Consider the following 14,386-nt stretch of genomic DNA (forward strand, 5'->3'; position numbering starts at 1 on the left):
CTCCGGAGTAGGCAGCAGTGACTTTGACGTCACCACTTTCATCACGCCAACCCTGTAAATGTAAATTTCGGGCAAGGTAGCGTGATGTCATACATCGGAGTAAACCGCCCCTGTGTTATCTAAGTGGTGCTGGCTTATGGCGCACCCCTATTTTCTTGTGTGTGCATGCGTATGGGGTTGCAGCGAAGAAGTTTTAGGCGCACAGGTCACCTACAGATGGACGGACGGACTGGCGAATCCGCTAGCCATATACAACTTCGTTGTAAAATGCGGCCCTTAAGTGAGCAAGTGGCAACTCATTGAACCCATTCGGAAATGGGTATCACTAGATACGCATCTAGTGATATCACTAGATATCACTAGATACGCAGTAGATTTGCAGGTTGATTATGTATTGCAGCTGAAGTTCTTTCAGGTGAGAGCATAATCAACGAAGCATGCCGAGCACTTGCAATTCCTGCCGTACCAGGTGCCATGCGGTGGCAGCTGCTCCACTGTCTTGTTGAATGTGGAGGCTGGGTAATTTAATGCTGGGGAGTTGTGGGATATCCACCCTATGTTGGATGATGGTTATTTTTGTGGCAGTTCATTGTAGATAATGGGCGAGCAGCGTTTCACATTTTGAAGAGGAGGAGTTTAAGCTAATTCTTCGTGCAGTAAACTAAAGGGCATCTGCCAAGTTTTACAGACTGTTTCCAATGTGACTGGGCAAGCCTGTGCTGGTACACATCATGACATAACCCTCATAAATTTGGTATTCAATGTCCGATGTGGATCGCAGTGCTCGATGCAACTTACGCACGGCCAAATTAAATAATGTGTTGGTTGGTACGGAGGCCTGAGGTGTCCCACTCTGAGGATTATGGAAGGATGGGGTAGTATCACCCCCAATGCTTATGGTGATTGCGCGGGCAAGTAAAAAGTCACGGATATAGCTGCAAGTACGCGTCCCTTGACCTCACCACTGCAGTTCATCGACCACGCTGTCATGGGTTACTTAGTCGAACACCTCCTTGAGGTCAAGAGTAAATATGGCTCTTAGTTGAGCTGGAGTGTCAATAATTTGTTCGAAAATTTGAAGGAGTGCCTGACACCGCACGTGTGGGCGCAAGTTTCCTTTACCCCAAAGACGCAGGAATGAAATGGGCAAATAAATAAAATTTTATTAACCACTTCCCGAAAGCTTAGCTTCCCATAGACTCGATGATGTGCACAGGATGCACCGATTTTTTCTTGCGCTCTACGTTTCGTGAAGGACACATAGCAGGAATGGTATGGACATCAGTCACATCCATGACGTAAAAACCCCCCATGGAGAAAGAAAAGCATGGATTGATCAAATTCAAAGCGGTATACATGTGGGCGCTTGTACATGAAAACACGTTTTTATAAAATATAACTATCATTCTTACAGTCGCCCAAGTCTGCAGTAAAAATAACATATTCTTCTATCCAGAGTGATGCCAAAGCTGAATTGCAGGATGCTACTTTGCAGCGGTACCTGATGGAGCCTCTCTGGAGGCGATCAACGCTGCACGTGACCTTTAGAACATTAAGCGCGCACGAGCAATGAACCGCTCTACTTGATAGAGAGAAACAAAATACTGCACCTTTGAGAAGTTCGGGATTGTTCTCTAGTAGTTTGCACTGCAGGGACTTTTCCTCGTTGTTCGATATTTTGCCAAGCATGGACGCCATCGCGTATGGAGGAAGAGTGAGCGTGGCATAGTGCACCAAGTTTGATTGAGTGTAAGCCCCAGCAATCAAACTGCCGATGGTGGAGACCGCACCTGAAATGCAGAACAAGTGCCACAGAATTACGGAGTGGCTTCCGAGTAGTTGCTGAAGCAAATATTGTGCCAGTGAAAAGAAAATCAGCTTGCCACAACCTGTTGGATATGTGAGGCGCAATTTACTACAGCGCTGGGCTGGCAAGCACAAGGTCGCAGACCGGAAACCCAGCTGAGCGGCCACATTTAGATATTGGCTAAATCCAAGACAATGCTCGTGTATTTAGGCTTTGGTGCAGCCTAAAGAATCCCGGCTGCTCAAAATTATTCTATAACTTCCCGCCAACGCCAGAAACACCTGAATTTAACCAGGATATAATTATTTAAATGAATATGTTGCAAATTATATGTAAATGAAGTCCTAAGTAATCATGACTCGGATCATGCGGAATTATACTGACTGGGGTAACTGCCGATCGTTCAAGCAACGCAACAAATTCTTGTTTTGTGTTGCAGTTCTGATAAAAGTCGTATTTGTGCGAGAATGAGCACCAAGGTGAGTTTCCATTGAAGTGCAAGAGCTCAAAAGAGAATGGTTTTCTTTGGCTATCTGTCATTTCCTGTTTCGTTGGTCACTTGTCCGCAGTTTATGGTCGGTTGCCGGACCCAGAAAGGAAAACTATCGACCGTTCGTCCTGTTGTGCTCTTTTTGTCGCTGTTCCTCTCCCACGCTTACTTTCTTCGCTGGCTAGCTTGTTCGCTTGCTCATACGTCGGTCGGTCGGTCGGTCGGTCGGTCGGTCGGTCGGTCGGTCGGTCGGTCGGTCGGTCGGTCGGTCGGTCGGTCGGTCGGTCGGTCGGTCGGTCGGTCGGTCGGTCGGTCGGTCGGTCGGTCGGTCGGTCGGTCGGTCGGTCGGTCGGTCGGTCGGTCGGTCGGTCGGTCGGTCGGTCGGTCGGTCGGTCGGTCGGTCGGTCGGTCGGTCGGTCGGTCGGTCGGTCGGTCGGTCGGTCGGTCGGTCGGTCGGTCGGTCGGTCGGTCGGTCGGTCGGTCGGTCGGTCGGTCGGTCGGTCGGTCGGTCGGTCGGTCGGTCGGTCGGTCGGTCGGTCGGTCGGTCGGTCGGTCGGTCGGTCGGTCGGTCGGTCGGTCGGTCGGTCGGTCGGTCGGTCGGTCGGTCGGTCGGTCGGTCGGTCGGTCGGTCGGTCGGTCGGTCGGTCGGTCGGTCGGTCGGTCGGTCGGTCGGTCGGTCGGTCGGTCGGTCGGTCGGTCGGTCGGTCGGTCGGTCGGTCGGTCGGTCGGTCGGTCGGTCGGTCGGTCGGTCGGTCGGTCGGTCGGTCGGTCGGTCGGTCGGTCGGTCGGTCGGTCGGTCGGTCGGTCGGTCGGTCGGTCGGTCGGTCGGTCGGTCGGTCGGTCGGTCGGTCGGTCGGTCGGTCGGTCGGTCGGTCGGTCGGTCGGTCGGTCGGTCGGTCGGTCGGTCGGTCGGTCGGTCGGTCGGTCGGTCGGTCGGTCGGTCGGTCGGTCGGTCGGTCGGTCGGTCGGTCGGTCGGTCGGTCGGTCGGTCGGTCGGTCGGTCGGTCGGTCGGTCGGTCGGTCGGTCGGTCGGTCGGTCGGTCGGTCGGTCGGTCGGTCGGTCGGTCGGTCGGTCGGTCGGTCGGTCGGTCGGTCGGTCGGTCGGTCGGTCGGTCGGTCGGTCGGTCGGTCGGTCGGTCGGTCGGTCGGTCGGTCGGTCGGTCGGTCGGTCGGTCGGTCGGTCGGTCGGTCGGTCGGTCGGTCGGTCGGTCGGTCGGTCGGTCGGTCGGTCGGTCGGTCGGTCGGTCGGTCGGTCGGTCGGTCGGTCGGTCGGTCGGTCGGTCGGTCGGTCGGTCGGTCGGTCGGTCGGTCGGTCGGTCGGTCGGTCGGTCGGTCGGTCGGTCGGTCGGTCGGTCGGTCGGTCGGTCGGTCGGTCGGTCGGTCGGTCGGTCGGTCGGTCGGTCGGTCGGTCGGTCGGTCGGTCGGTCGGTCGGTCGGTGGTTGGTTGGTTGGTTGGTTGGTTGCTTGGTTGGTTGGTTGCTTGGTTGGTTGGTTGATTCGTTGGTTGGTTCGTTGGTTGGTTCGTTGGTTGGTTCGTTGGTCGGTTGGTTGGTTGGTTGGTTGGTTGGTTTGGCGTTTGGCTTATATCGAGAATCAATGTTGATGGTTTCTGAAAAATTTGGTCCCTTTGCACTCCCCCCATTGGTCAATTGCGCGCCGACAGTAGACGGGGCGCGGCCGTGATGTTATTGCACTTGACTTTATATGGAACATCACGGCGACGGCAGTGAGAACGGTGGAAACTCCTCTGGGGTGTCCATATAGTTGCGACCGCAAGAATGAAAAAATAGCCAACTAAAAGTTACACATATCGTGCGGGAATGCTCGAGTGGGTGAAATAAGTGAAACACTTAGTACTGAGCACGTGGCGTATCAGATATTCAGAAACACAGTGTACTACTAACACATCTTAAATGTAATTAAAGAGTGCGTGAAAAAATTTTGTATGCCCGACAAATTCACATGTTATTTACAATTCCCGTTTGGACAAAGCACGCAAAATAGCCGAAAGCCTGGAAAACAGTAATTGAAGCGCCACATCATGTTTTTGGATCAGTGTCATTTCCAGTGACCTTCATGTTTTTATTATTGTCTGCATCAGTAACATTGCTGAATAACCTTCCTCAAGGCAACTACCCCTTTAGTGCATAGGCTGTCACAGCTACTATCACAATTTATATTTTTGTATGCAGTTTGAGATTATTATGCCACGATATCCATAAACAACTATCATTTTGCCTGCGCAATATTGGTATCGCATTTCCATCAGAATCAAATTTTATTCAATTATAGCTACATGTAAAGTTATCACAAAAGGCAATATAGGGGAGGAGGTGCCGAAGCCAGAGCATAAAGTGGGACCACCCGTACATGGTATACACGAAAAGGAAACTTATCTATAGCAAGGGCCGTACAAGAAACAGTAGCTATACAGAAGGAAAATGAGAAAGCCAGAACTTATAAAATGTACAAGAACACGTATTAACACATTTAGAGAACATTCACCTGCAACATATAGAATTATGACCAAACTGAAAATATCGTAGGCATAATTTACCAATTTCACATGTGAGTAATAAAGGTAGGGGATAAAACATAGCACTTACCACCAAGAATGCAAATGCGCGTATTATGTAATATATGCAAATGGTGTTGTGTAAGACAAGATTGATTCAAAAGCAACTGTCTTAATCCTGTCGTAAATGACTGCCATGTCAATAATTTAAGAGAACTGGTAGCGACTACCATAATAAAAAGCGCTTCAATCAACAGTGTACGTGCTGGCTGTGGATAGTTCAGAGATTGGCCAAAATGAGGTCCTTGTTAATAGCAAACCTTGTGCTGTTAGCTTTGTCTATTGAAAAAGGAGGAATGAAAGAAAAGTAGTATAGATTGTTCACATGGAGCTATAACCAGATACTATAACCAGATTCAACTAAGTTGGACACTCTAAAAATATTATTGCCTTATAGTAATTGTTCAGCATTGGTGCAGCATGAGCAAAACACCAAAATTTTGATTGCTCTGTATGGACGACGTATAGTGGCGCCAGATCAGCACTGTATTGCTGAATGCAATTGTACAGCAGTAGATTTGTTAATGAATGAATGCTCATTACAATAATAAATCTATAGTAGATTAAAAAGATGGACGAGCTGGAATTGCGAAGCGTACATCAAACTACATCTTTCTTTACGCGTGAAATGTGGTAATGATTGGAAATTTTATTTCTTGTCTGAGACCAAAATACTTGCAATCATCGTTACCCTGGATCGGGTACTGCAGTAAACAGATGGATGAACAGATGAAACAGATACTGAAACGCTGATGCCATAGCGGAGTTGGATTAAATTCTATTCTGTGTAATATACACCAGCGGTATAGACTAACTAGGTCAACATTAGGTTTACGTACAAGGCAGTTAATGCTTCCATCCAAGTTAAATGCTGTTGCATCGTCAGATTACAGCAAGCAGTTACAATGCCTGATGAAATTAGGGAGGACGTTAAAATAAATAAGGAACAAAAGTCGGCCTAAAATGGACACCTTTTGTACCCTTGTAACTGTCATTTCTTGCTTTGAGTGAGGGCAGATAACGCTGAAAATTTGTTTCTATTACGGACGTAACTATTTAATAGCAGCAAGGCAGGACCAGGTATTGATATTTTTAGGTTTAGAAGAGGATCTCGGGGCGAATAATGCCAATTCCCTTACTTAGGTCAACAAAATTAAAGAAGGCAAAACTACCATCCTCAATAAATTTTTAGGTAATCTGCGTGAAATATTAGAACTAGATCTGCTGAATATGATGATAAAATAATGAACTCGTAACACGTAAAATAATGAGTTTGTTGAGGCAATCTGTCGAGTGTTTCCCACGTAATTTAGCAATTATGTTACTGAACAACGGTAGCACACAGATGGGTGAGTAGTTCGGTAATAATTACAGAATTCTCTCTTGCTTTTAAAATTGGAGTAACATTGGGAGGCATGAATTCTCGAGGTGACATCCCCGATTAAAGTATTGTCAACAATAGTAGATATCAGATAAGCGAATATTTTATATGGCATGGCTTAATATCATCGATATATATTTAGATTATTATTTCAAGGGTTAACCTTATCGGGCATAGTAGGAAACGTGTAAAAGGAATGTGGGAAACGGGTCAATGGTTAATCACAAAACTTAACGAAGCCACGTCCTTACAGAAAAATAAGTCACTCAAGGCGTCTGAAATATGACTACAGTTTTAATTGCCAATGTGGCTTGTGGTAGTTGCACTTTACTGGTTGCTTATTCTGTTTGGGAAATTATTTACGATTTTCGATATTTTGTAATAGTTATTGCCGCACTCTAATAGTTCCTGTTCCTAATCAGTCTTTTATCTTCTTGTTCTTTTAAGGTGCGCACAAAGATAGCTGCACGCAGCATATTTTTTTTTCTTGTCAAATAGTTCTTGTAACGAGCTATCAGTCTAATAACAAAAGATGACATTATTGTCTTTGCTTTCATTTTTTATTGATATTCTAGCGTCTGCACAATGCTTTGAATGATCTATTAGTAAGGTATGGATTCTGCAGTGACGATACTACGCTCTTGCATTTTTCTAGTGTGAACGGAAATTGAATTTTTGGAAAGGTATTGACAAAAAGCTCGAGAAAACTTGCTGATGGTCCTATGTTTCTTTTATTCTAAGCTAATTTGTTAGGTTCTCAATTTTTTTCTATCAAGAGAACGCTTGTAGTAGAATACGGGGTGGGAAAAAGGAACATAAATATTCTTGCGAAAGACGGGATAATGGGCGTGCTGTCACTAGAAAGAATGCCTCTATTGGGCGCGCGACTAAAAGGCTGCCCATAGCGTGATCACACGGTGAGCTTTCACAATCGTGGGGGTCCCGTGCTGGTTGGGTAAATAGGCATTCATACCCGAAACTATGATAACCGGTATAGGTGGCGCAGGTAAGGGACTTCGTGCGAATTAAACGTACAGCTGTGAGCAAAAGTATACGGACCACGGGAGCGCGTGCCAAACTGCATGAATGCGCCACCATTCGGTGGGCCGCCTGCTGTCGAGAGTAGCGATCTAGCGCCGGTGTGCATGCGCATTCCGTCGTATCTGACAGCCTGTCGTGTTGCTTGCCTGGACGACGTTCACTCCTTGCCGATTGAACTTTCAAGGGCCACCGCGTGTGCAGCTGTCTCTGCTGCGTCATTTCTGCGCCACCGTTTCATCGAGTGCATGCGGCAAAGCTAATCATTATCTATCATCAACATCAGCCTGGCTACGCCCACTGCAGGGCAAAGGCCTCTTCCATACTTCTCCAACTACCCCTGTCCTGTGCTAATAGTGGCCATGTTGTCCCTGCAAACTTCTTAATCTCATCCGTCCACTTAACTTTCTGCCGCCTGCTGCTACGCTTCCATTCTCTTGGAATCCAGTGCGTAACCCTTAATGACCATCGGTTATCTTCCCTCCTGTGGTTAAATAGTGTGTAAACGTGTAAAACACGTCTAGAATAAGCAAAATGATGAAACATATTTTAGAAAGGTTTGAACACTTTTTCAGCGATAAAGAGAATTTCAGGAAGAAAACCGGAAGTTGGTTTCATCACAAGAACCCTATGATCTTGCTAGGAATCTTTACCTTCATATGTAAAGCATAATGTACATTATATATCGGACATCATGTATGCAACACTACTGCGTCTGGAGATCGTCCATCGGTATGTGTCCCATAATAAAAATTTCAAAAGTGAGACGCGTCCAAAACTTCGTCTTGTGTTCCTGCTGGAAACCAAGAGATGACGTTTGTGCCATGTGATCTGATGTTGGCCAAAGACAGTTAGACAGAAACTTCGTACTCAATGCCGAAGCTGTGCTAGAAAAAAAAAACAACAAGAATTGTAGTGCCTGTAGGCAACAATCGCACATATAGTGTTAATGCTTCATGCTAAATATAAGTTGATTAAATGCAGGAACTAAGGTCAACGAAAAACGAGGCTCATCAATGGCATAGGGAAACCAAGTGTTTACTTGAGTTCTCACGTTGCCAGGTCGTACAAATAAAGTTTACTAATAAATAATAGCGCAGGTCGTGAGCAAATAAAGTTTACCGATTAGCTACGAGTATTGTGTTTGCGGGCTGCAAACTATGAAGGCCACATCGGAATGACGCATATTCGGAGGGAATAAGCAGGTTTGGCACGGCGGACGCGAAGGTGTACTGGACCGCTTTGATGTCGAGAAGTGGTCAGAGCCTGACTGCCCGTGCTTCTCTAGAAGATGCGCTTTGACCTAGTAGAAATCATTGGGGTCCCGGCCCAGTTGTCCGGCACCGCACGCTTTCGTGCCTCTTGTAGTAAATTCTGGAGATCCGTGCCAGGAGTGCAGACCCAGCATTTTACGAGAAGAAACCAGCTCGTTGGCAGGCGCAGAAACAGCTAGGCGGACATTTCTTGAATCCTGTAGAAGCATCAGTCATGCTCGCTCGTCTGGCTCCACGAGCTTTCACGCCCTTTGGTGGCTCTCTGTGTTGATGCGACCGCTTTAAGGGTCCCGTGTCGCAGAAAATCCGGTGTCGGACATCGTTTCGGCAAAAAAAAAATCGAACCACCCATATACCCAGGCCCTCCATGTGGCGCAAGGAAGCTGCTCAGCTAACTTAATTTGTCAAGCTAAAATATATAGAAAAATCGTAATTTCGACTTACACATGACCTACAGACATGTCAGCGTCTGATTGCTATTTGACTGAACGAGAAAACATGATTCTGCTTCGCTAGAAGTCGAAGAAAACCCTTCTCCAGCGTTTCTACTATTCATAGGCCGGCCACGGCGTCTGCCATTTGCGCGCGCCGGCGCGTGTGTTTCTCGGGGGCTACGGAGGGGCGTGCCTCGTTCTTGGCAACACCTCTAGGTGTCCCTTGCCTCCACGACATTGGGGCCCTCGCAAGAGGCCGTGTTTCTACCAGAAATTCCGCCTTCTGGCATATCATTCGGGGCCAGCCTTTTCTGGCAAACATTACGGCTACATAGGCGACAGTTTACGGAATGCGTGAGAAGTAGTCCGGGAATCTTTGAATGCGATCACGTTCCAACCTTAAAGGCGAAGCTCACGGGTCTTCCGTCGTTTTGAAAAGCTCATCGTTGCGCTCTTTGCGTTCAGGAGTTCGATGACTAGGTCATATACCCTTTCTGGAGAAACATTCAGACGCCGGAGTTCAATGCCGATTTCCTTTGCCTGCTGATCCTACTGGCTTTATACCCTTTTATGAATCACTTTGCCTTTCGATAGCGACAACATTGCTTTAAAACAGCGTCCCGCCTCCTAAATAGCTGCTCTCCAAGACCGCCTTCTCTTTTCCCAGGCAATTCCGACGTCTCGCGCACTCCACTAACACACGATTCATTTTCCCGTCTGTGACCAACACTGCCATCGTCGCAACTACGAATCTGAAGGCCGAAAGTGGCTACTTGCTAAACCGTGCAGCTTGCGCTCCACATGGGTCGTGTCCGTTCACGGCAACCTTCCGCGCACTCAAGCCACCGTCTTCAAAACATATAAACGAATATATGAACGGCTTCGGCAGCGCTACTATTGGCGAGGAAGGTTCCAGTTCATTCGTGAGATTGCTCGTTTGCGTGCGGACTGCCTACGTTGGTAATATCCGCCTCATCCCAAGTTGGTGCCACGCAATATCTTCCCTGCGCACCTGATCCTTTGACCGCGTAGGAGATAGCCTCTACGGGCCCTTTGCCTTCACGTGCGCCTGAATTCGTCACTAGCGGTCAACTAAGCTGATCACTAGTTGCGCGTTTTGCTGCTGACGCTTCGCGAAGGAACAATTACCTTCGTTTATGTCGCAGTTTTCCCGGCATTAAGCCAAAAAGTAACATAAATGGTAACAGAAACATGAGACGACAGCAGAACGTGCGCTGGTATCAAAAGTCTCAGGTATTGCTTCCGTACACTTCCGCGCTGCGGCTTTTTAGGGTGTTCGCTTCCCTATTTAGCTCGACGAGGGAATTTGATGTCCATCTCGCAGCCAACTGGAATTGCAGCAGCGTCCACAAAATCCCCCTTATGGCGTCGCACCCCCTTGCCGGACTCCCCCGCTGGTATTCAGCCTTCAACCCACCCTTGATCCGATCGAGAGGCAACCTTTGGAGAAACGGGGGCCGAGGTGGTTCCATGGAAATAGTGAGCATTGGAAGTTTGTAGGCGTGACTGTCGCCACCGTTTCCAAAGAATGTGGCGGTTCTGGTCAACCAGGAAGGGATGTTCTTTGTCTGCCTGTCGATAGTCTGCGCCGGGCCCCGTCGTGGTACAGGCTGGCGCTGGTGCCTCTAGTGAAGCTCAAAAAGAAAGGCGTCCCCATTTAGAGCCGTCCATGACCGATGACCAATTGTAGTTTCAGGTCCAAGAACTTGTCTCTCGTGTCCGCTCTGGGTCGCTGATCAGAAGAAATCGCGACATATATACGCTTGCTGATAGTCTTGAGCTGACTCTGGTTTCATCGCCAGCTCTTTGGCGTAGAAATAAGGAGGAAGCTGGATCACATTCCGTAGCTGCAACGCTCGCCGGTGAAGCACCCTTTGTCCAGATCGACTTCCAGCACAGCAGCACCAAGAAGCAGCAGCAGCAGGGACTCGGCAGGCCGTATGTAATATGCGGTGCGCCGAAACGGCAGCTGTTCCTACGGCCACGGCGCACGGTGTTACTTCATTACTGCCTCACCATTGCATTCTTCCTCAGACTTCACCGGGTGAATTTTCTCTCAGAGGTTGTCGAATTCATCCTCTCATATTTAGAAGACATTCATTGCCACGACGCAGTGCCACCCGGAGACCAAATACGTCAGCGAGCACTTCAGTCAGACCCTAGGCAATACGCTTGCTATGTATGCCCCACCTGATACCCAAGATAGGGAGCTAACTTTCCTATCATTTGCCTATAACATCGCCAGCTAGACAAGCACCGAATTATTAGCGTAATTTCTCATCTGCTACCGCCGCCCGTCGCACACAGGGTCACTATAAAGGACTAGCATCTCGCTGTATCTGAATTTAAAGTAGTGTATCAGGTTATTGACATACCGAAAAAAAGCATACAATTAGTACACTGTTTTACCACTACCGAACATCAGCAGCACTACAAACGTGTGATTGACGCCAAAGTACTCCCGTGTTTTTTTTTCTATCGCAGGGACTAAGCAGGATTGTCCGTTTCTACCCACGCAAGTGGACCCTTTTCAAAACTTACTCTGCGGTTAGATAGATCGTCTCGCATTGCTGAACGCATGTTGCTGATGAAAGAGTTAAAACCGTTGATATCCCCCGTAGGTCTCGTCGCCGCTGATACGACATTGTTCTCATCAATCGCCTCAAGCAAGCACCTCATACAACGTGCCACATTACCAAGAGCCGTTCGTATAAAAAGCTTGAGTTGTCAGCATGGCTCCCTTTTTTTAAGCCGCGGCAACTATGCAGCAGATGGGAAACGCGAATACCGGCCGCAATTAGTAAGGTAAAACCAATTACGCCAAGCAGCAGCGTCACCAATGCTACACAGTTGAAACTGACGCCCGAGCTAGACGGAGGATGTGCGTTCTACTACGCAAGCACGGTACTACCGTTAAATAAACCTCAGTGCTATAAGTGTATACATAGGGTGCACCACTATAGCGTTATCCAAGGTATTACAGAAAAATGCGGGAGAAAAACACAGTAAAAATATGGTTCTTAGGCTTGCACAGCCGACGTTAAAGAGTCCCATGCCGACAAAATTATTCCAGGCTCCCTCATTAAGGCATGCAGCACAATGAAATCGAGTTTTTAGTACATAGAATCCCGGTATTCGGTAAATATAACTAGGGGTGTTCAGATGTCACACCTGCTACGAATGAACACAGCAGGTTTGATAACTGCAGTTTGCACCATGTGTTTTTCTTCATTTTTGTTTACCAGCTTGGCTAACGTTAGCTGGGACACACAGCATAGATGAGCCAAAAAAGCCTTGAGAAAATCGTTTCAATTAAAACGCAGACTATACCGGGGAAGCGAATCAATATGTGAGTAATTAGAGACAACAGACAAAAGAAAAAAGCAGATCTATGTGTTACTTCTATGGATACACAAGATAAATGGTCGCACATGTTACCAGAATGCTTGAAATAGCAGCGTATCTAATTTACATTATTTTGTATCTATCACGTAGAGGATCTCCTTGCTCCACAAGTTCACTTTTTAAGTGGCGCCACTGACCTGTAAATGGTTTTGCTGCTTACCTCCAATGTACAGTGATAAGAAAATCCTAATGACCGCCGAACCTGGAGACTCTGCATGTTCCGCGAACAGGTAGGCAAAGCCAATCGCTTCTGGCCCGAAGGACACAAATGCAAGCAACAAGAGCCCTAGACGAGAGAGAAAAACATATGCATTAAGAACACATCATCATCATCATCATCATCATCATCATTATCATCATCATCATCATCATCATCATCAGCCTGGTTGCGCCCACTGCAGGGCAAAGGCCTCTTCCATACTTCTCCAACTACCCCGGTCATGTACTAATTGTGGCCATATTGTCCCTGCAAACTTCTTAATCTCTTCCGCCCACCTAACTTTCTGCCGCCCTCTGCTACGCTTCCCTTCCCTTGGAATCCATTCTGTAACTCTTAATGACCATCGGTTATCATCCCTGCTCATTACGTGTCCTGCCCATGCCCCCATTTCTTTTTCTTGATTTCAACTAAGCTATAATTAACTCGCGTTTGTCCCTCACCCAATCTGCTCTTTTCTTATCCCTTAACGTTACACCTATCATTCTTCTTTCCATAGCTCGTTGCGTCGTCCTCAATTTAAGTAGAACCCTTTTCGTAAGCCTCCAAGTTTCTGCCCCGTACGTGAGTATTGGTAAGACACAGCTGTTATAAACTTTTCTCTTGAGGGATAATGGTAACCTGCTGTTCATGATCTGAGAATGCCTGCCAAACGCACCCCAGCCCATTCTTATTCTTCTGATTATTTCTCTTTAATGAGCCGGATCCGCAGTCACTACCTGTCCTAAGCAGATATATTCCACCTTAAGAACACAGCCATGATTTATTCTACTCGCCATCCTAATTGATGCGCATAGCTGCAAGACGAAGGTCCTCACCAGGATTATTAAATTTATCCTCTCTTGCGACAGTATTTACTACTTAGTATGCCGAGAAATGTTTAATGCTATGACTCCAATTTTTCTGCATTTTTTGGTTGCGTTCCCTTTTCCCTGGCAACAGTTCTGCGAACATACTAGCCTAGACAGTGCCTGCCTTGTGCACCACATTGCCTGCTAAACTTCTTTTCATTGTCTGGTAGTCTCATCTGGAAAAGCGGCTGCCCTCTTTTGTTCTCAAATACACAGCGCTGTCCTCCTGTCTGTTAACGTTAAGCCTATCATTTCAAGCTCCACATTAGGTCGAGCAATACTGAAAGATAAGGCTTCTTTTACTGAAACTTTGTTATGTGCAGCAATAACACAGCTTCTGTAAGCAAGAAATTGACGAACATGAAAAACCGGTATAGAACCACGTATACTTGGCTGCAACATATCTCATGTGGCGGTAGCACTGACTCATTCACAGAGTGTGGCCGAGAGGGAGGTCACGTGAAGATTGCGACCACTTCTACATTTTGGTGCGGTAATTACAAACTGAGGAACACCAGGGGTACCTTCGGGCGGCTATTTTGTACGCAACAAAGTCACATATTGCCGCACATAAAACGGTCATCGAATTAATTTGGTCTAATATCTAACATTTTCATTTGGTGCTTCCTTACTTTTTTGTTATGATTCGCAGTTCATCCCAAATGAATATTAACTTTCGTAAGACTGTGGTTATGTCCTTGTCTAATACAGCTAACCTGTTCCTTTTCAGCTACGGATTTAATGATAATTTATTTCAACACGTTTCGAAATATAAATATCTTGGTCTCACGTTCATTACTAACCTGTCCTGGTCACAGCACATTGATTCCATTACGACTAAAGCTCTACAAAAACTCGGTTATTTACATCCTACTCTGTCTACTACTCCGCTC

The 14,386-nt window shown here is 47.1% G+C and overlaps 1 protein-coding gene across 1 annotated transcript in view; it reads right to left on the reverse strand.

Annotated features, from left to right (window-relative positions):
* The window catches only part of LOC142564600 (phospholipid-transporting ATPase ABCA3-like), a 59,414-nt gene that overhangs the window by 26,862 nt on the left and 18,166 nt on the right, over positions 1-14,386 (reverse strand). Inside the window, exons 2-3 of the mRNA XM_075675655.1 lie at positions 12,586-12,711; positions 1,611-1,790 (exon numbers count right to left, since the gene is read on the reverse strand). Coding sequence (XP_075531770.1) covers positions 1,611-1,790; positions 12,586-12,711 — 306 coding nt within the window. The remainder of the gene's footprint in view (positions 1-1,610; positions 1,791-12,585; positions 12,712-14,386) is intronic.

This window comes from Dermacentor variabilis, chromosome 11 (genome assembly GCF_050947875.1).
Source record: "Dermacentor variabilis isolate Ectoservices chromosome 11, ASM5094787v1, whole genome shotgun sequence".
Classification (NCBI taxonomy): Eukaryota; Metazoa; Arthropoda; class Arachnida; order Ixodida; family Ixodidae; genus Dermacentor; species Dermacentor variabilis.